At 34.3% G+C, this 22,726-nt stretch overlaps 1 protein-coding gene and 1 pseudogene across 2 annotated transcripts in view; both read left to right on the forward strand.

The window, feature by feature from the left end:
* CEP135 (centrosomal protein 135) overlaps window positions 1-22,726 on the forward strand; it is a 66,121-nt gene that overhangs the window by 281 nt on the left and 43,114 nt on the right. The window contains exons 2-10 of one of the 2 annotated variants that reach the window (XM_006922515.3): window positions 2,752-2,909; window positions 4,341-4,531; window positions 5,291-5,458; window positions 7,597-7,738; window positions 9,589-9,673; window positions 13,015-13,143; window positions 14,365-14,580; window positions 17,279-17,344; window positions 20,707-20,845. In XM_006922515.3, the coding sequence (XP_006922577.1) occupies window positions 2,797-2,909; window positions 4,341-4,531; window positions 5,291-5,458; window positions 7,597-7,738; window positions 9,589-9,673; window positions 13,015-13,143; window positions 14,365-14,580; window positions 17,279-17,344; window positions 20,707-20,845 (1,249 nt within the window). In that variant the 5' untranslated portion in view covers window positions 2,752-2,796. Of the gene's footprint in view, window positions 1-2,751; window positions 2,910-4,340; window positions 4,532-5,290; window positions 5,459-7,596; window positions 7,739-9,571; window positions 9,674-13,014; window positions 13,144-14,364; window positions 14,581-17,278; window positions 17,345-20,706; window positions 20,846-22,726 lie in introns of those variants that run through there. The other variant, XM_015597592.2, reaches the window with a different exon arrangement.
* Window positions 21,147-21,265, forward strand: LOC112471621 (annotated as a pseudogene).

The raw sequence follows: 22,726 nt of genomic DNA on the forward strand, positions 1-22,726 counted from the left end.
GACCGCGGGAGGAAGTGGGGCCGGGCGGGGCGCGGAGACTCTCAGCCGGCTCCGCTTCCTACACCCCTTCCCCTCGACCCCCAACCGGGAAGCTGCGGCGGGAGGTCGGCCTGCTGGAGCTGCCTGATTGCCCCCTGCCCGGCTCGCCACGGGCGTCTGTGCAGTCCGTGCAGACTGGCCAGCTGCTGACTGATGGGTTGATTTAAAAGTTAAAATGGCCTCTTCGTATTAGACTCATACTCATACGTGCTCTTTGTAAACACAGAAATGCCCCTAAAAGTTAGAACAAGAGCCGTTTGTTAACCTTTGTCTGCACCTTTGAAAACATCCTCTCCCTTCCAGTCTTTAGGGAAGGACTCCGAGACAACCTCAGTTAAGGTTGTGTTTTGTTTTAGTTTTTAGCCCATGTGCATGCATACCCACCGATACTTTAGTAGAATAAGATATGCTGGCTTTCAGACGTCAATCCCCCAGACTTAAGTAGGTGGGTAGTTCTAAACACCATGCGTGGGGGACCTCCAAACCTAACCTTTTATGTTGTTTTGCTAGAAACTTTCAGTATAGCCACAGTATTGAGTGATGGAGGTGTGGTGTGAGGGCGGTGGAGACAGTAGTTCCATGGGTGGGGAAAGCCTAATACAAGTTTTTTGTTCTTGGGAGGATTTTAATCTTTTGCATCTATCCTGTGTCATGATGCTTTTTTGGTTCATATTTATTCATCCCTCACCTCCGCCCCCCGCTGCAGTATGTGAGGAAGTATTATTTCTGGGTCACCCAGTTTGGTACCAGACAAAGAGGGGAAATGTTTGCGTGGTGAAGGCCTGTTAGTTCTTAGTTGTACAGGTGTATTTCTGATGTCTCCAGAAGTTTCTCTAATACACCCTGCATCAGCCAGGTCCCTCTGTGGAAGGAACAGAGAAAGTCCAAGGGGTTGCCGCCACGCGAATTAAAGGTTAGGGAGAGTATGGAGGGAAAAGATTCGTAGAAAGGAATAATTAAGGAGAGGTACTAACTTAGAAGTGATTGGTAAGTTGAGGCGGCATGGTACGGAAACCAAACCAGAGTGCTGGATCACGACTCAGGAGACCTTACTACTCACCGACTTTGTGGCCCTGCGGTTTGAGAAGGTTACTCTGTTGAGGCAACCTTTGATCTTTGAATAGGGAGGGTTTCGTTGTTCTCATCTCCCTGACAGGATAGTTGTGAGGATCAAGTTTCGCTTGTATTCACATGTGTTCACGGTATATAAATTGTGAAGAACGATAGAGATGTCAAATAAAACAATAGAGGTGTGTGTTCACTTGGTTTAGAGTACTAGGACTATATTTGCCTGGGAAAGGTTAGAAAAGAGCAAAGTTTCTAGAGAAGTGATCTTTGGATAACTACATTTTTGTGCAGATCTATAGACAATATATTTATTAATATTTTAAAAGACAAGGATAAAAACGTACCAGAGATACTTAGGTGTTTGTGTATTTTTTTATAATTGAAGTAAAATTTACATGGTGAAACACACAGATCTTAAGTGTACTATTCGAAAAGCATTGATAAATGTATACACTGGGTAACCACTACCCCAATCAAGGTTATATTTTCATCACCCCAGAAAATTCCCTCTTAAACCTTCCAGTCAATAACCACCCACCAGCCACAGGTGACTGCTGTTCTAATTTCTGCCCACCTGGTTTAATTTTGCCTGTTCTTGAACTTTATATAAAGGGAATCATATGGTATATGTGTCTGGCTTCTATTGCTCAAATAATGTTACTCAAATTCATCTGTGTGGTTGACATGTATCTGTAGTTCTTCCCTTTTATTCCTGAATATTATTACATTGTGTAAATATATCATAGCTTATCCTGCTGTTGACAGATATTTAGGTTGTTTCTAGTTTGGGGCTATTATGAATAAAGCTGCTATGAATACTCTTGTAGAGCCTCTTAGTGGATATTTATTTTAATTTCACCTAGGAATAGAATTACAGAGTTATAGGGTAGAGTGTGTTTAACTTTATAAAAAATTGCCAAGACATTTTCCACATTGCTTTTACACTCTAGTCAGTGTAAAAATTCCAGTTGCTCCAAATCTTTGACATTTGATATTGTACTTTTAATTTAGCCATTCTAGTATGGGTGACATTGTACCTCACTGTGGCTTTAAATTTTATTTCCCTGATGCCTGATGGTGTTAAGCACCTTTTCATATGATTCTTCCCATTAAGATATCTTTTGTAAGGTGCCTGTTCAGGGCTTTAGCCCATTTTCTTACTGTGTTGTCTTTAGTAAGAATTGAATTGTAAGAGTTATTTATATATCCCATGTTCAAATCCTTTGTTAGATATTATGAATATTTTCTCCCACTCTTATATTTGCCTTTTTGTTTCTTAATGGAATATTTTGATAAGCAGATATTTTTTAATTTGATGAGATCTAATTTATCAAATTTTTCTTTTATATTTATTGCTTTTAAAAGAGGCTTCTGTAAGGATTCTCTGCCTACCTCAGGCTCAGGAAAATATTCTCCTTTGTTTTTTTTCAAGAAGCCTTATTGTTTTAAGTTTCACATGTAAGTTTATGAAGAGCTACTTATTTTAATGCAGCAACATGAATATCGTAAGCATTCGATTTAAAGAGATCTAAATCTGCCTAAAGAGAAAAAAATAATTGCTTCCTATTAAAAGACTCTTCTTTTTATCATAAAACAATAATAATAGCTATACTAATAGAATGATGTTTCATTCTTTTCTTTTAGGACTTTAATTTTTGGAAGTGAATAAAACTAGTTTTGGAAGACAAAATGACTACAGCTGCAGAAAGAAAATATATTAATATTAGAAAAAGATTGGATCAGTTGGGATACCGCCAGACTTTGACAGTGGAATGTTTACCTTTGGTAGAAAAACTTTTCAGGTAAAGATGAAAATAGAGTTCTAAACCTATGTGATCCTTAATCCCACTTATCTAGTTTCTGATTGAACTTTTTGCTTTAGTAAAGAAATAGGTAGGTTTTTGAAAAGTCCTTAAATCATCTGAAGCTCATCTATTCATCCTAGATCCTGGTCCCTTGTCATCAATTCAGGGCTTCTACATTGCAAAACTCTAGGGGTCACCATTCACACTATACCTTTCAGAATAAACATTTCTGAAAGTATTTTCTGTGAGTAGAATTATAGTTTTTTATGTGGTTTTCTGTTATAGTTGGGAGTTCTATGTCTGCCTTACTTACTAGTCTTTAATTACTATTAATAATGGTTCTCTAATATGTCATAATTGGTCATTTCTTTAGCTGTTACATGTTACTTTAACTGAAAGATTCTTTGTGATTTTTGTTTTTGTTTTTTTCCACAAGTTCTCTTACTGTGATTTGAGACTAGAGCAGGGAAATTGCTTATTGAGCTTTCACAGTAGGACTATAAGAGATGATGGAAAAGAGAGAGAATGTATGAAAGATATTTTGTGGTTTTTAGTATGGCCTTAAAAACTCTTCCTGATCTAGTCCCTTCAGATTCATCTCCCATGTGGAGAAGGACTTGAAACTTGCTAAACATATGTACACTCTTACCCTAGGTTTCTTCATATGCTGTAATATCTGCCTGCAAAGTTTCTTTCTTCTCTCCCTCCTCCCTTGCCCTTGTGCTTGGTCAGCTATATGGCCTGCAAAACTTTGTCATGGCTGTTGCATTCTACCCTAACTGCTTTCATGAACAGAAACTTTTGCTTCTCTTTAGAATCAAACGCCATGAGACTAGAGACTAACTTTATCACTGCTATACCTAGGACAGGCTGAACACATACTTGGCACTGAAGTTTATTTTGTTGAGTTTATCCCATAGTATTTTAACTTTTTGACAAACTGTCAAATAGATTATAAGCTCCATAGACAGTAGGTTCTTTATTGTATTCTCTGTTCAATAAATATTGTTGGAGTAAATATTCCACTAGCCTATGTTCTTAGAAGTAAGGAACTGATTCTTCTTTATCGTGTACCTGGCACTTAGCAGATAGCAGGTACTCAATAAATATTTGCTGAATGAACAAATAAGTTTCACTGATTCCAGGATCAACCAATTGGACATGGGGGATGAACCAGAGGGGAGATTCAAATAATAATTATGAAAAATTACTTCATAATTTTTAATCTTGTTTTGAGAAATTTTGGAATACTTCCTGGTATCTTGAAAGACTCTTAGTGTTTTTGTTTTTAGATTTCAGCTCACTTAGCATTTACACATTTAAGCTTATTTAGAAATATATTTTTAGTTATTAGGAAGTTAAAGAAAAAATTTTTTTAAGTTAAAAGAGCGTTTCCTTGTATTTACATTTTCTTTTCTTTCATTTTAGTGACCTAGTTCATACAACAGAAAGTCTTCGGAAATCAAAATTATCTTCTGTGAAAGCTGAAAAAGAAAGTGCCAATTTCGATTTTGTTTTGGAACCTTATAAACTTGAAAATGCAAGATTGAGCAGGGAAAATAATGAATTATACCTGGAATTAATGAAACTGAGAGAACAATCAGCCCAACACATTAAAGGTAAAATTTTGTGATTTTAAAAATACAATATTTTTGCCCTTTTTGTTTTATATGTAGGAAAGGCTAATGTAATTTTTAAACCATTAATTAGAAAATAAAAGGGTCTACTTGCTACAGCTCATGAAATTCTGTAGGATATGTTGAAGAGTTCCCAAGAAGTAAAATAAATTTTTATTTTTCATATCTGTATTTGTCTCCACTATATCTGGATTAAATATTTAGATTTATAATTACTATAGAAAAGATTAAATGCTGAAACTGAGGAAATGATTTTGGAACAATTCTGTTTCTCTCTGATGGGGGAAGTAGAGGGAGTAAAGTTAGTTGAAAGCTCTGTACCATTCTGATTCTTTAATACTCCATCTTTGAGCTAAAAGGTAAAATAGAATGATTTCAAAAAATACTGGGCAAAGGGTAATTATATGGCTATCTTATTATAAATTCTTATGTTCAGTAGAAAGCCCTGCCTAAAACCTAGAATTATGAATTTATAATCTTTTGGCATTATACCCAATTTACTGGATCAAAAGCCATGGTTTATATTAGGCTCATACAGCAGAAGAAAATATAATTTCCTTTTGTGCTTAATAACTTATTTGCAGTTTTGTTAATAGTGATAGAAAAGATAATAGCCTTTCAAACTAACCATGCATAAGAACCAGGTAGAGCCTTTCAAACTGATGTGACTTTCTGCATTTTGTGAAATGGAAGAACTTCATAGATTTCTTGACCTATAAAATAGTCTTTGAATCTTTTAAGAGTTGAAAACTACATTGAAGAAGTGCGCATGTGAAACAGCTGATCTGAAATTTTTGAATAACCAATATGTTCATAAACTCAAACTTTTGGAGAAAGAAAGCAAAGCTAAGAATGAACGAATTCAACAACTTCAGGAAAAGAATTTGCATGCTGTCGTACAAACTCCAGGTAAGTCTGTTCCTTCTCAGAACCAATTATACCCATCTAATGTTTTAAAGATATTAAAACCATTAATAGGACTGAAATAGGACTTTGGATTTTTGTGCTTAGACTTCAGTATTTGAATATCCTGGTAGTATTTTTTTACATGTACTTAGAAACTTACATAATAATAGCTTCTAAGATGTAAGAAGTCTAACTTCAATGCCCAGAGTTTTATTTCTTTAATCATTATTTTAAATTCTCTTTCCTATTATTATTATTATTTTAGTTATAAAAGTAATGCATACTAAAAGAATTTGTAAATGACATACTTTCTTAATTTTACTATTTTTAGCTTTATGCTCAGTAGTTCTCAAGCACAAGAAAAGGAATGATGGGGCATATCCAAGTTGATGGTTGTCCAGGCATAAGGTTGGTGGGAGAATGTCTAGTACTAGTGACAGTATCATTGAGATATCTGAACCATGGGATCATGATTATAAAAGTAAGTGAGACATAGGAAAGTGCTAGATTATGAGACTATGTAGAGACTGAGGAGTTAAAGAGCATGGTGAGGACCAATAATAATTTGGTCAGAATTAAGATTATGATCAGAAGGGAGTTGAAAATCTAAAAGCTGGCACAGTTCTGAGTGGTGACCAAGTCCAAATATAGTCATGTTGTATGCTTGAAGTTGAGTGGAGAGGGCACTCATGAGAGTTGACAGCTAAGGAACTGAGAAGCCAGGGTAGGGAAGAATTAGTGGTACTCGAGAAGGGAGGAAATGAGATGGAGAGGTGGACTGTGAGGCAAAGATGGGGAAAAGTGGGAAAGATCTTGGACATAACTAGAAGATTGAGGAAAAAAGAGGATAATCAAGTTTCCTGAGAAAAGAATGAGATAGATTCAAGAGAGATTGAGGAGGTGTAATCACTAGAATTTAGTGACTGAATGTGATAGATGAGAAGTAGAGGAATTCTCAGATTTCTGTTTCAAGTGAATGAGTAGGTGGATGATGATGCTATTTCTTAACGGAGAGAACGTGAGAGGTGAACAGGAGTCTTCTTTGGGACGTGTTGGATGTATTATACCCACAGGATATTCACTTTGAGATTTCTGGTATGTAGTCAGATGTGTAGATCTGCTCTCAGAAGTGTGGTCCCTGATTGAGATTCAGATTTGGGAGTCATTGGGGTATCATGGCAATTGAAGCTATGGACGTAGTAGGAATTATCTAGTGAGATGTAGTCTGGGAAGAGAGGAATACCAGAGACAGACCCTAGGGAAGTTGGTATTTAAGAGACTAATGGAAAAAGAGGGTCTTTGAAAGAAACTGAGGTACAACCAAGGTAGAAAACCTGTAGATAAGGGAAGAAGAAAATGGTTCGTCTTGTCTAGGTGTATAACTACAGGCAGGTCATTTAAATACTTTTTACTTGCTTACTTCATCCTAAATTTATTAGGATTCTAATGAAGACAAAGTTGTGGGTTATTTTTTTCTTCATGAGGATCAATGAGTTTTTTAAGTACATGTCTAATCTTGATTAGATGCTAGAAAAGGTGAATTATCCACATGGTTTGGACCAAAACAGGGTATATTTATTCATAAAAAAGAAATTACTTTAGCTAGTTTCAAGGATAATTAAGAAAGCATTACCCACTAATTCCGGTTATAGCATTGTATACTAATTTTACTGCCTAAAATTTCAGTTATCTGCTCTTTTGACATTGCTTAATTAACATTAGTATTTTAGTTCTCACTGCCTTTAAGCTCCTCATTTGACAGTTTGCTGCTGATGGTGACTTCTTGAGTTCATAATAGTAATACCACCACAACTCACACTCAACTTTTAATCTTGCCAAAGGCTGGTCTTTAGTAGAGGAACAGATTAAATCTGGGCATACATGCCAAGCATGCAGAATAAAACTTGTTTTATAACTGTGTTCTTGCTGAGATTTTTCAGGGAGGCATTGTTTAATTTAAGGTCTAGGTGGGTATAAATGAGGGAGAAAATATTTTATCAATATGGAACATGAGCCAGAGATAGACTTTATAACAAAAAGGCTAACTTTCTGGAATATTTAATTCTAAAACAATAGTTTGTTTCTTTTTAATTTTTTAAAATTCCCTTTAAAAATTTTTTAAAATTCTCCCTTTTTTTTAGGTGGCAAGAAAAGAAGTATTGCTTTTAGGCGCCAGCGTATGCAAATTGACGAACCAGCCCCTCCCTCCGAAGTCAGTTCCTATCCAGTTCCTCAGCCAGATGACCCTTACATTGCAGACCTCCTACAAGTGGCTGATAACAGGTGCATTAAATAATTTTTTGTTGGCTTTAGTTAATTGATAACTTGATTAAGTAAATATTTCTTGACAGTAGGGCTTTTGTAGTAACTGTTGTATCTCCAGTGCCTAGCACAGAACTTGGCATAAACACTCAGTAAATACTTTCTGAATATATTCTGAATATAGAATGTTTTTACTTGTTTTGAAACTTTGATTTCAGAGAGATCATATACCTGATGTTTCTGACCATACTTACTTTAAAACAATTTAGTGCCATCTAGAATGTATTTTAGTAGAGTTGCTTTGACATTTAGTTTCATCTCCTAAGTTAAGTTATCTTTTACAGGACTTTATTGATACTTATGTCAAATGCCAATTGACATGGATAGATTTGTAACTAACTGGCTTTGAAATTCTTGCTTCATGATTCTCTAGGTCTATATGTTTGCTTAATTGGAATCATATAAATTCTGTTTTAATTAAAACTTCATTAAGCTTTCTAGGAGAGGCATGATATCAGTGTTCTGGGGATGTAAAGATAAAAAAGATGGTGTAGCTCCTTTTGAGAAGCTTACAATCCAGTAGTGAAATGAGACAAGAGAAATACACAAAATGCCATTAAGAAAATTTAAAGGGGTTCAAAGAAGCAAGAGAGCACTAGTGAAATTCTCTATGGTCATAGATGGAGAAACATTTTAAAATATGGAAACAGTGCAGATAACTTTTCATTTTATAGATTATGCAGAGACTATGGGGGAGTTTTTTCACTTTATTAATCTCAATGTAACAATCTAAAGAAGTACTTTGGGTAAAGTACTGATTAGGCTCTCATAGCTCAGTTATTCTCACACAGTATAACATGTCTTTATTTATATAGCTATCTGGCCTTAACCTTGAAATATTTTGTGTTTTTCTGTTGCAGTTACAATCTAGGCCTTCTTAGACATTGTGTTGATGTTGTTTAAGGAAGTTTTTTGGCTGCATCTGAATCATTTTCTGTCTTTTTCTTTCTCACCATTTTTCTTTTCTATCAAACCATTATAGGTGCATTAGTTCTTGGTTATCTTGTTTGTTTTAATTTGCAAATGCACATTTGTCTTCAGTCATTCCTGCATATATATGAGTGCAGTTGCATAGGTACTCTTCTCTTAAACATAGATTAGTAGAAAATGTTGGTTCCAGTGTTAGCAGAGACGAACTGTGTCCAGCCTCACTTATTCTACCCCATGGAAAATCTCTCTTAAAGAAGACCTGGTTTCAGGCCTTATCTTTCCAGTATGAAAGTGGTTGTGTCGTATGTATGTTAATGCTTGGCAAGGTTGGATGTCATGTACATACATTTGGGCAATTGCAGAATTGAGGTAATTTGGACAAATCTTAATTCTGTTACAATTAACAAGTTCCAGAAAGGAGTTGCTTTTTTAGTTATTTGGAAAGTTTTAGTATTTCTCAATATTTTTTTTTTCTCCAGGATTATAGAAAATACAGTTTTTTAGAAAATACAGGGTTAGTTAGGGTCAGAAAACATATTTAAGGCCTTTACATCGCTTAATAATGTTGTGAGTTTTAGACTGTACTTCAATTTCTGAACCTGAGAATTAGCATCATTTCAAAGAGTTGTCCTAAGGATCAAAATGCAGTAGTAGGTATTTTATTGTATAATGTTTCTTAGTTTCAAATTATTTATAACTCAATTTTTTTATCTGTTCTTATAAAACTTACGAGGTGATATACTTTATGCTTTGGCACAACACTTCATAATTCGTTGACAAACAAAGTAGAGAATTTATAAAGGAATGTGTCTAGTTTCATTTCTTGTTATTTTATATTTCTTAACAAAAGTATATTGGTATTAGTTATGAATGTGTTTCAGAATTCAAGAACTTCAACAGGAAGTCCACCAGTTACAAGAAAAATTATCAGTGATGGAAAGTGGACTGAGAGATTATAACAAGCAGGTAGGATTTTTATTTATTTGCATAGTAGGGTTTCAGTTGGGTATGCTGTGATTATAAATAGAATTGGGTTATATTTGATATTACTGATACTGAGTGTTTATATAGCTTTTATCTTTTTCATCTTTTTGTTAATAGAGTTAATAGCTGAATAGCTTAGATGGCTTTAGAGCAATTCTACTCCTTTCCCTTCATTATACATTGAGGTAAATTCTACTCCATTCCCTTCATTATGCATTGAGGTAAATAGTAGTTTTTTGTCTTGTTATTTTGTTTTTCTTTTAGGTGAATCATCTATTTCCCCATATATAATTTTTAACCATATTACTATTTCCATCTCAGGAGATATTTTATTAAAGTGTGCTTTGCTTTATCATGGTGTGTTTATTAATTTTTTTATTCTTACAGATTTTGTCATTTTGAACATAAATTTATTTGAATGTTACTCTTCTGTGTTGCCATATTTTTTTTGTTTTCTCTACAAATACTAAGTATTTCATAAAACAGTTTTCTGAAGAAGCAGGGGAGTTAATAGATACAGTTAGATCATAACCATACAAGCTTTGTTCTTTCATACTTTCTGTTTGTTTCATAACTAAGTTCTGATTTGGGTAATTACAGGCTTTTTTTCCTTAATATACTTACTGAAGTTTAAATGGGGTAACACGTTTTTTCATTTTCTGTATTTTTTTTTTTTTTGGAGTAATGTGATCTGCACATGCAAATATAGATGTAACTTAAATGTTGGTATAACTCTTATGTTTGTAAAGTATTTTGAAGATTATTTGGATAAAAATGGAGTTAAAAGAAAAGGCATCATAATAATAGCCAAAAACTTCCTTAATGGACAGATGAAAATATCAGATATACATGAGTTGAATATTTTTCAACTTATAATCACACTTTCATCACATTTTTATCTAAGTACTTTATAAACATAAACCTACCAGCCTTTGCTATCTCTGTGAGGTGGCTGAGGTTTGGAGAAACTAATCTGACCGTTGTGATTGGAACTTCCAATGTATTGTGGTTATCAGTCCGAGCTGAGTCCTCTGTGTTGCCTGTCTTTTTTTTTTTTTTGCTTGAGTTATGTTTTTCTCAGCATATATTCTAAATTTTGCTGTTCTTTTCATGCTCTTTCCCCAATCTATAACACCTTCCTTCTCAGGACATTACTTTGTCTCAACTGCTTATCTCTACCTCTATAATCAGGCTCTCAAGACTTAATGAGTAGTATTCTGTTTAAAGCTTAGTCTTTCTTGGCCACATGTCCTCTATTTTCCTTAGGACCTTGCTTTAATCGATTATTCTTTCTTTAACAAACAGTTATATGACCACTTTATAATTATTAATTATTTTAATCTTCATAACAGTCATTTGAGAAGGAGCTATTATCGTCATCACTACTATCCCTTTAAAAAATCTCTTTTAACTACCTCTCCTTGCTACTGCTTTCTCCTCCCTCATGAAAACTTCTCTAGAGTACCTTACTCTTCTGTTTCTGCTTCTTTACTTTCTGCTCACTCCTTAACTAATTGCAGTCTGGCTTCTACCCCACCAGGACATAAGTTAGTTTGGTTAATGACACCACTGACATGAATTGCTAGATCCAAAAGGATACTTTTAGTCTTTATTTTCTTGACCCGCTCCAGTATTTGACATTATTCATAATTTCTCCTTGAACTCTTCTATGACCCCATTTTCTTTTGGTTTTCTTTTTTTTTTTTTTAACCTCTTATAATTTTCTCTGCTTTTCTCCTCTGCCCGTTCCCTGAAATATTACTATTTTCCAGGATGCTGTCTTTGACCCATTCTCCTTTCCCTGTATTTTTCCTCTGGTGATCTCATTCATTTTCTTGATTTAAAATATTGTCTGTATGTTGATGACTCCCCAATCTCTCTTAGGCTTGAACCTCTCTGCTGAGCTCTAGACCCATATATCCAACTTAATACTGGGCATTTCTACTTGAATAAAGGCTCTTTATATTTACATGTTTTGTACTGAACTTGTTTGTCTTCTGTCTCAAATCTATTTTTCCTCTTATAATCTCTACTTTGGTTGATAACATCACCATCTACCCAAGTCAATATTCGTAGTTTTCCTAGATTTCACTCTCTTCTCTTTAAATACCACTCACCAAGTTCTGTCATTTCTTCTGCCTAAGTACTCCTTGAACTTATTTCTGCTCTTCCCTATTCCACTGTTTTAGGCTTAATCCTGCCTCTGGTTTTATTCTTATCAAATTCATTCTTGAGTTCAGAGTAATCTTATCAGCAAGGTATTCATTGTTTGTCATAATTAGTTCCTGCCTAATTCTTCAGACTCACCTCCAACCATTAGTTCCCTTGCACATTACAGTCCAGTCATACTGAGCCATTTCTAGTCCCTCAAACATACCATGTTGTTTTATCCTTCTGTGTACTAATTGGAACATCCCCTCCCTCTCTTTATAGAATCATTTATTACGTTTTTGAACATATTTATTTGATAAGGCCTTCACTAATTTCCACAGGTATGAACATATGGAAAGTAAATCACTTTATTCCCTTAACTACTTTGGTGCCATATACCTATTTCCTTTATTTTAACATTAAACAACTTTGTACAGAAATTATTGGCTTACTTGCTAGATTTCTTTGTAAAGCTGTGTTCCTGAAAGTCAGGAGTCATATTTTATTCGTCTCTATATACCTAGAACTGTGCTCAATAGTTGTTTAATTGAATGCTTGGTTTTTGTTTTCAATTTTTAGGGGGGAAAAAAATCTTTAAAGTGTGTGAGTTTTTCCAAATTCTTGCATGTGAATAGTGTGAATTCATGATTAATAGTGATCTTTTTGTACAACTGTTGTTTCCTAAATAATCATTAAATTTACTCCAGCTTCCTATTCTTTTTAATATTGAATTTCAGGAGCAATTCATTTTCTGGTGTGTTTTAAATTCATTTGTTTATTCTACATTTATTTCACTAGGCACTGAAGTAATTCAGACTCAGTTTTAATACTCAGCAGTTTCTTTTATGTAAACACTGCCTAATCTTAGCAGAGGGGAATAAAAACCAAAAAATAAATTAGGAAGAATCTATTCAGTAGAAATACTTATGAAAACCATGCTGACTATTCTTATGTTGACATTTTGTGGGGTTTTTTTGTATTTTTGCTCTACATATATGTTTCATAATCATATATGTGTGAATACATATATGAATGTTTGTTAATCTCTGGTATGTGTACATTGTGCAACGTAAGAAAAATGGAAGTATATCCAAATAAATGTTTATTCAGTGTTAATCATTTTGGTTGAAAACTAGATTTTTAAAAATGTTATCATGACTTTATGTTTTCAGATTGAACTAAGAGAACGAGAAATAGAACGACTGTCCATCGCATTGGATGGTGGCCGCTCCTCTGATATCCTCTCTCTGGAGACTAAAAATAAAACCAACGAAAAGCTTATCGCTCATTTAAATATTCAGGTAATGACTTTTATAGTTATTTCACTAAGTGTATAAACTCCTAAGTGTTTATAATGGTCCCTGGGGTTGTAAAAGTGACAGTGTTGTTCACTGAAGTATTATGTAACAGTGGGAAAAATTTGATAGAGCCCAAATATTCAGATATAGAATGAAGCTATTGAAAAATTATATTTGTGAAGAATAGTGATGAGGCAGGAATATATATACCATAATGTTAAGTGTTTAAGAGAAGAGACTAAACTGTAAACAGAATGTGATCTTTTTTGCTGTTTTAAAATGTATATAAACTCAGATAAAACAATGGAAAAAACATATCAAAATATACTACCAGAGTTTATCTTTGTGTGATGGGATAGTCTTCCTTAGGATTTTAGTTTTTAAAATTTTATGAATATTTATTTCTTTTACAATGTAAAAAAGAGGATTTTAAAAAATAAATATAAAAATTAAACTTGCAGTTTTTTAACAATCTATGTAATGGATTCCCTGCCATGCATTTGACCTAAAAGTGCAAGAATAGGAGAGTTTCATAAAGCATGACACATGACCTTTACAAATTTAGACATGTCAGTGCTGCCTGGGCACAACCAGAATAGAGTATGGCTCAAGTTTCAGCAATAGTTCTAGAGTAGTGCTGTCCAAATAAACTATATATGAGCCATATGTATTATTTAAAATTTTCTAGTAGCCAGATAAAAAAAGTAAAAAACAGATGAAATTAATTTTAATATATTTATCTCATACATCTAAAGTATTATTTTAATATGTAATTAATTTGTAAAATATTGAGATATTTTACATTCTTTTTGTGCTAAGTCCGAAATTCTGTGTATATTTTACATTTATAGCACATTTCAGTCTGGACTAGCCACGTTTAAAGTGCTCAGTAGCCAGATGTGGATGCTAGTGGCTACTACCTTAGACAGAACGGCCTAGAGTAATATTATCATCATAGTGATCGATATTCTTGTCATATTCTAAGAATTCTGTGCTGGGAAAATGTTCACACAAATTTCTTATCCTTTCCTTCCATGCTTGAAAATCTAAAGTCAGTGGCTATATATAAAACCATATTGTCAGTTTTGTAAATCAAAACAGTATAAGTTTGTGAATATAAAATAGTTGTGGTTTTTTTTTGAATGTAATATTTTGAAATATTATCTTGAAAGTTTAGTATTTAGAATAATTTTCCAATTCATGTACCTAACAAATTCAATTTAGGTTGACTTTCTTCAGCAAGCTAATAAAGACCTGGAGAAGCATATACAAGAGCTTATGGAAACCAAGGATACAGTGACTACTGAAGTTGTTAACTTAAGTAACAAAAATGAAAAACTCTGCCAAGAATTAAGTGAAATAGACCAGTTAGCACAGCAGTTGGAAAGACATAAAGAAGAAGTGCTTGAGACTGCTGATAAAGAACTTGGGGAAGCAAAGGTATGTCTAGGTTGCAGGACTATTAGTTCTCTTAGAGCATAGTGAGCTTGAGCCCTTTTGATATCTGATTTGAGTCTTTTGGTTCGTTTGTTTTGTAATTCAAGTTTTTCTAAAGTGTTGTTTATATGCTCTAAATGCTTGTACTGGTGGTTTGGGTGTATTTCTCTCCATGCTGTCCTATTTTCCTTTCAAATCTCCATCTCTGTCCTTTTATTCTTTGCTTTGTGAACAAGCTTTGGAAGTTTGTTCTTTTTGTTGTTTTGTGCTGATGAGCCCCTTTAAATGTATTTTTTAAAACTCTGCATGTTCTTGCACATTTTTAAGTTGGTGGCTAACATTTTTCATCTTTAAGTTTAAATAGATACAAAGGATATAATCTGGTCTACTGTAAATATCGATTTTTTTTAATATTCTATTAAAATAACACTGTCACATTATTCTTAGCCAGTAGAATCCAAATGACCCTTTCTTGAAATCTCCACAAAATTTTATCCTATTTTAACATATTTTATGCTTGAATATCTTTTTCTGATCACCCTATCAGATGTCTCTGCAATAAAAAAAATACAGGAATTGAAATGTTTTATTTTTTAAAATATTCTTAGTATAAGGTTCAAAGTGTTAGCATTTTCCTCCGAATAGTGTTATCATTACAATTATTAGCAATCAGTGGATCAAAGAGACAGATATAGCACAAATGCTCATAAATTCTTATTAAATACAAAAGTAAAATTTTATTGGAAATGCATTTCTCAATAAGATATAATGGGAGAAAATAATGCCTTAATTCAAGGCTTTGGACAGTTCTAACATCAGATTATCTTTTTGTCTGGTGCTTCAAAAATTTTTCAATATCTTGAGACAGTGTCACATTAAATGTATGCCTTTCTTTTGAAAAGTGGGAGAGAGGCAGTTGTGAGAGAGGAGGTGGGAAAGGAGAACTCACATAATTCCTAGACCACAAGCAGTTTCTCAGATAATTTTTAAGAAGGACTTTATGTAAATTAAAAACCTAGATATTGCGGGGTGGCTCCATAGTGTAGTGGTTAGCACGTCTGCTTTACACGCAGAAGGTCCTAGGTCGGCGCCCCAGGTGGAGCCACGGACCATACCCCGGGTGCGCCAGCCCTGGGGGTGCGCCAGGCCCCAGGTGCACACCCCGAGCTTGTGGGAGGAGACGCCCCGCCTTCAGAGATCCAGTTCTTAAGGGGAAATGGCAACATCCATAGGTCAGGGGCAGAAGGTGGGGAGTGTGGGGGAATTAAAGAGGGGGGAAAAATAAATTTAAAAAATTAAAAAAATAATAAATATATAAAAATAAAAACCTAGATATTGCGTCCTTAAAACCATGTGTATATGATAGTTTTACATAATACTTGGAAAGTCTTTATATTATCTCAGAAATAGGTATAACGTAGTTTGAAGATCACTACTCTATTTTACATCACTGAATTAATTTTATACAGTGTCACCTCCACTAAGGAAGAAACTACCTCAACATAATAAAGGCCATTTATGAAAAGCCCACAGCTAACATCAATCCCAGTGGTGAAAGACTGAAAGCTTTTCCTCTAAGATCAAAAACAAGGCAAGGATGCCCATTTTTACCACTTCTGTTCAACATAGTACTGGAAGTCGTGGCCAGAGCATTTAGGCAAGAAAAAGAAATAAAAGGCATCCACATTGGAAAGAAGTAAATTTATGTTTTCAGATGACATGAGTCTTATATGTAGAAAACCTTAAAGATTCCGCAAAAAAAAAAAACAACTGATAAACAAATTCAGCAAAGTTGCAGGATATAAATGCAAGACACAAAAACCAGATGTGTTTCAATACACTAATAATTAAAATCCAAAAAGGGAATAAATGAAATAATCCCTAAAACTATAAATGGCATTTATAGGAAAAAAATCTTAAAATTCGTATGGAATGTCACGGGACCCGGAATAGCCAAAACAGTCTTAAAGATGAAGAACATTGTTAGTGCACTTTTAATTCTGCATTTGTGGCTTTAGTTTTATTGCAATACTCATATATCTCATACCTTTCTTATTCTACCTCCTTTTACATCTTCTGTGCTCATGCACACAACATACTGAACACAACTTCTCATGTCCTGTTGGCATTGCTCAAGAATGACAACTGGCTCACAAAAGATTCCCATTTGGTCGTAGTACTTTTTAAATTAAATTTATTGGGGTGACATTGGCTAATAAAATTATGTTTCAAGTCTACACTTCAGTAATATGTCATATATATATATTGCATTATGGGTTCATCTTGGCATTCAGTGTTCTGAGTTGCAGTACAGAGGATCTGTGTTGATAGTAGAAGGTGGAGAGAAAGCAAATAGGATAGTAAAATCAAGAAATGATAGTGCCATAAGATTAATTTTGAAAATCAGGGTTCAAGGAAAGTCCTACAAGTATACAGGCAAAAAAAAGATTTTCAGGGGCCCTCTTGTTTCAGATATTACAAATAGGTTCCTGTGAGCATTCAGGATACCAAGAAATTAAAGAGTAGCCTCAACTTTGCCTCCTCTTCATTGATATTGAGGCTCAGGGCTAAAGCTTCAGATCCCACTGGTGAGAGGGAACATGAACTACTTGAAAAATGACTTGGTCTTATTTTTAATGTGACTTAGTGATAAGTATTCTTGACTTTAAGGTGTTTTACCTAATAGGCTTTTTATTCCTAGAAAGAGATTAAAAGAAATCTCTCTGAAATGCGGAATCTTGAAGAAACAATGGCAAAACTTCAACTGGTAAGTAGATGTCATATCGATTTGCCAGAACTTAACATAAGAAAATTTTTATGCTTTATTTTATATATATATATATATATTTTTTTAATTGACATATCATAATATTCAGGCTTTTAAGTGTATAATTTAGTGGTTTGTTTTAGTTACTAAGTAGCACAGACATCACTATTATCTAATAAGAACATTTTTCTTACTCTAAAAAGAAATCTCATACACATTAGCAGCCACTCTCCATTTTCCTCTGCTCAGCCCTTGATAACTACTAATCTACTTTCTATTTCCATAGATTTGCCTATCCTGGACAATTTATATAAGTAGAACCATACAACACATGATCTTTTGTATCTGGCTTCTTTCATTTAGCACAATGTTCTCAAGGTTCTTGCTTGCTGTAGCATGTATCCAGTACTTCCTGTTTATGGCTGAATAGTATTCCATTGTATGGGTATATTGAGTTTCATTTACATTTATACAATTTTTTAATCTCATATATAGTAGATAGCAAAATTCAAATTTGGAAAAGTTCTTAGGAATTTTGTACTCTTTTAACTACATGGTTGTTCAAAACATAAACACCTGTTATAAAGATGCACAATGAACTGAGGGGAAGAGTAGAGGAACTCAGTGAGAACTTTAAACAGAGAGATAGAAAACATGAAAATGGAGATAGAAAACATGAAAATGGAGATAGAAAACATAAGAAAGAACCAGTCAGAAATGAAGAATACAGTAAGTTAAATGAAGAATACATTAGAGAGAATCAACAAATTAGATGAAGCAGAGGATTGAATCAGCGATTTGGAAAATAAGGTAGCAGAAAACACCCAACTGGGACAGCAAAAACAAAAAAGAATTTAATAAAATAAAGATAGTTTACGTTGCCTGTGGGACAACATCAGGCATACCAACATTTGCATGATAGGAGTACCAGAAGAACAAGAGAGAGAGCAAGAAATTGAAAACCTATTTGAAGAAATAATGATGAAAAACTTCCCTATCCTGGTGAAGGAAATAGACATACAGCCCAGGAAGCTCAGAGTCCCAAACAAGATGAACCCAAATAGGCCCACACCAAGACACATATTTACAATGCAAGAGGTTAAAGACAGACTCTTAAAAGCAGCAAGAGGAAAGCCATTAGTTATGTACAAGGGAGCTCCCAGAAGACTGTCCGCTGATTTCTTAACAGAAATTTTTGCAGGCCAGAATTGATTGGCATGAAATATGCAAAGTGATGAAAAGCAAGGATCTACAACCAAGAGTACCCAGCAAAGCTATCATTTAGACTCAAAGGATAGATAAAGAGTTTCCTAGACAAAAAAATAGCTAAACGAAGTCATCACCACCAAGCCAATATTACAGGAAATGCTGGAGGGACTTCTTTGAGAAGAAAAAAATATCAAAGATATGAATAATAAAATGTCAATAACTACTTATCTGTCAACAATTACTTTAAATGTAAACAAGTACTCCAAAAGCCATAGGGTGGCTGAATGCATAAGAAAACAAGATCCTTGCATATGCTGCCTACAAGAGACTCACTTCAGATCAAAAGATGCACACAGACTAAAATTAAAGGGATGGAAAAAGATATTTCATGAAAATGAAAGCTTACTTATACCAGACAATACTTATACCAGACAAAATAGACTTTAAAACAAAGACTATAACAGACAAAGAAGAATCCAGTAATCCCACTTCTGGATATTTATCCAAAAAACCCAAAATACTACTTTGAAGGGACATGTGCATCCATATGTTCATTGCAGCATTATTTATGATAGGGATATGGAGGTAACCTGGGTGTCCATCAGTGGACGAATGTATAAAGAAAAGGTGATATATATACAATGGAATATTGTATATATAAATACATAAAAATAAATAAGAAGAATGAAATCTTGTCATCTGCAATAACATGGATATACCTAGAGAGTATTGTGCTGAGTAGAGTAAGTCAGAGAAAGACAAATGCCATATGATTTCACTTACATATGGAATCTAAGGAACAAAATAAAACAAACTCAGAGATACAGAGAACATTTTGAGGGTTGACAGATGAGAGGGGGTTGAGAGGGTTGGTTAAAAAGAGAAAGGGGTTAGAAAGTACAAATTGGTAATGACAAAATAGTCACGGGGTTGTAAAGTATAGCATAAGGAATATAGTAGTAACTGTATGATGTCAGATGGGTACTAGATTTGTTGGGGTGATCACTTCGTAAGTTATATAAATGTCTAATCACTATGTTGAAAAAAGAAAAAGCTTTAAAAAATGAAGCCATTGTGATACACTGGCACATATTAGGTGCTCAAGTTCTTGTTTATTTTTTATGTGCTTACTATGGAAAACATATCACAATGGTTTCCTTTTTATTCAACTGAAGGGATTCAATTCAATTCAGTATTGAATAATCGAATTAGCTACACCTGCTAAATATTAGTCCATTCTTGAGTCTCATGGATATTGTAAAATGCTCTCATGTGGTCAATAAACAGAAAAGAGACGAACATCTACATGTTTGATGATGTTTTTACATTGTAAAACATAACATAAGCTCCATGAGGGTAGGGATTTTGCTGTTTGTTTGCTACTGTTTATATGCAAACTATAAACAGTTAAATGTGATTCAAAATGCTTGTCTCATAACTATTACCAAGTTTTAACAGTGTTGGCTGACAGTAAGGCGTTGCTGTAGTTACTTTCTGACTCATCTTACTTTTTCCGTTAGTGCCATATTTTATGTATTTTTAAGATAAGCACTAATGATATCTATAACTAACATTTATTAAGCACTTGCCATATCCTGGACAACCAAGTGCTTAATAAATGTTATGGCTTCACATCCATATGGCTTCACATATGGCTTCACATCCATAGATCCATTCTCATCAGTGAACTGTAGAGTGCTTCACATCCATAGATCCATTCTCATCAGTGAATCTTCAGTGTCAGGTACCGGTCTTATCCCCATTGTGCAGTTGAGGCTGAGAGAATAACCACTGGAGTTATAAATACCTATGATAGTGTTAGAGCACTATCTTTCTTCTGCCCTCCTTTAAAAGTAAAAATATTGCACAAGAAAATTTTCATTTAAAAAAAATAGGACAATGTACTAAACAAATTAAAAGGAAATAAAATCTAATACTGCTACTCAGAAAAGAGCACTGTTAACATTTGGGTTTTATGGTGCTTTTAGCCACAACCAATTTAACTTTAGCCGAAACCATATATTTGATAAAAGTGTGTTTATATATGTGTATGTGAATTACTCTTTAAACATGCTTACAAAAATATCTATTTTAAGTGCTATAGTATTTTATAAAGTCATTGGAAATCTTAATTGAAGTATTAAAATTTGCAGGAATTAAACTTATGCCATAAAGAAAAAGAGAGACTAAATGATGAACTCCTTATAAAATCAGACTTGGAAACTGTCGTTCATCAGCTTGAACAAGAAAAGCAAAGACTTGCCAAAAAACTGGAAAGTTTTGCAGTTACAGGTAAAATGTAAAATGTTGATAACTTAAAAAGTGATTGTGATAGTCTCTCGGTGTATTATTTTTCTTAGTAGATGATATCTGTAGAGTGCTTGCAGTATGACAGAAACCATACTACACAGTGTAGAGATAGTAGAAAATCTTTCTCCCTCAATGGCCTTACAGAATTCTTGTCATTTTGACTAGTTAGTATAGGGAACCCTACTTGAATATCTTTTAATAGAAGTATATTCTTCTTTGAGGCAGACTGATAATAGAATTAATTAAGACTAAGAGGAAGACTGTTGTAAAATAGTGAAAAATCGTCTATGGCCATGCTGCCCTGAACAAGCCTGAACACGTCTGATCTCGGAAGCTAAGCAGGGTTAGGCCTGGTTAGTACTTGGATGGGAGACGACCTAGGAAAACCAGGTGCTGTAGGCATGAAAAATAAAAAAATAAGGGATTGTAAGCTGACAGAGTCCTTGCAATCTGTGAGGTCAACCAAGGGTTGCTTCGCCTAAGAAATAAAAAAATAAATGAAGTAATGAAAAATTAAAGAACAGAATTTTTATAAGGAAATGCAGTTGTATCACCCGAAAGTACACACATGCGCGCGCGCGCGCGCGCACACACACACACACACACACACAGTAAAATAGTCTGACTTTCTGTTAGGTACCAGTCCTAAATGATTTTTAAAGAAGCGTGTAAGAATTCATCCATCTGTCCGTCTGCCCATCCATCCATCCGTCTATGCATCCATTCATTCATTTGACAAATGTTTATGAGCCTCTTGTGTTCAGGATGCAAGGATATATGAAGATAAACAAGATACACAAGATCCCTGCTCTTTTGGAGCCTTTATTCCAGTTAAACAAAGTAGTAGCATGTCAATGAAGAGGTTAATTTTAGATAAGAGGTATCAAAATAAATGGGAAGTGCTAGAGATCTACTGATTGAAGGGCTCAGTGATTAAATGCCAGCCAGATGAAGATTTGGGGGCAGAGTTTTTCAGGCACACGGAGTGGTAAGTGCAGAAGGAAATGAAAGAAAGCCAGTATGTTATATTAAAAAGAGGCTTTTCCTAGGCTCTTCAGCATTCACGTGGATAATGTGTTTGAACTCTTTTCTGCTTACTAGCTATATGACTTGAGCACATTATTTAACCTCTCTATGCCGTAGTTACCCTATCTGTGGGGTTAATGATGGCACCTACCCAAAAGGTTGTGAGTATTAAATGGGTTAATATATTAAAGTGCTTAACCTATGTATAAAAGTTTGCAATTTACTTCCTTTCATAGCTAGCTATGGTCTGTCGTTTCAGCATCATCTTTCAGATACATGAAACTCGCTTGTTTCTCTGTGTTTCGGATGCATACCCTGCTAAAAACCCAGCCATGGATCAACCAAAACTTCTACCTTCTACATGTTTACACATGAGCAGCTAAACACTATTTGCTGTGCACCAGACACATCGATAGCACTGTAGATTAGGTGATCTTGAACCTCAGCAGCACCCTCAGTGATGTATGGAGGTTTTATTCTATGTTTCTTATTGCTTGATCTCCCACTCTACAGGGAACTTTTCAAATATGTTCCATTCTTAGTAAGCCTGTGACTCTCATTCCACCCCCCATTCTAAGTAGGCAATCTTACCTCCAGTTTCCCTAAGAGAATGGAAACTATCAGGGAGGCATTCCATTAGTTTCCAAATCTTAAACTTGTCCATCTTTATCTTCTCTCCTGTTAAAATGGAGGTTTGTCCCTATACGAAAGGCTACAGCCTCCATCTATCCTCTGGTCCTATCTTCTCTAACTTTATAAACCTTACGTATTTAGTCTTTGTACTGTTCTTTTTGTTTTTTTGTTTTTTTTCAATTGGTATTCAAACAGGCTTACCTC

The sequence above is a fragment of the Pteropus alecto genome, unplaced genomic scaffold (genome assembly GCF_000325575.1).
Source record: "Pteropus alecto unplaced genomic scaffold, ASM32557v1 scaffold57, whole genome shotgun sequence".
NCBI classification, from domain to species: Eukaryota; Metazoa; Chordata; class Mammalia; order Chiroptera; family Pteropodidae; genus Pteropus; species Pteropus alecto.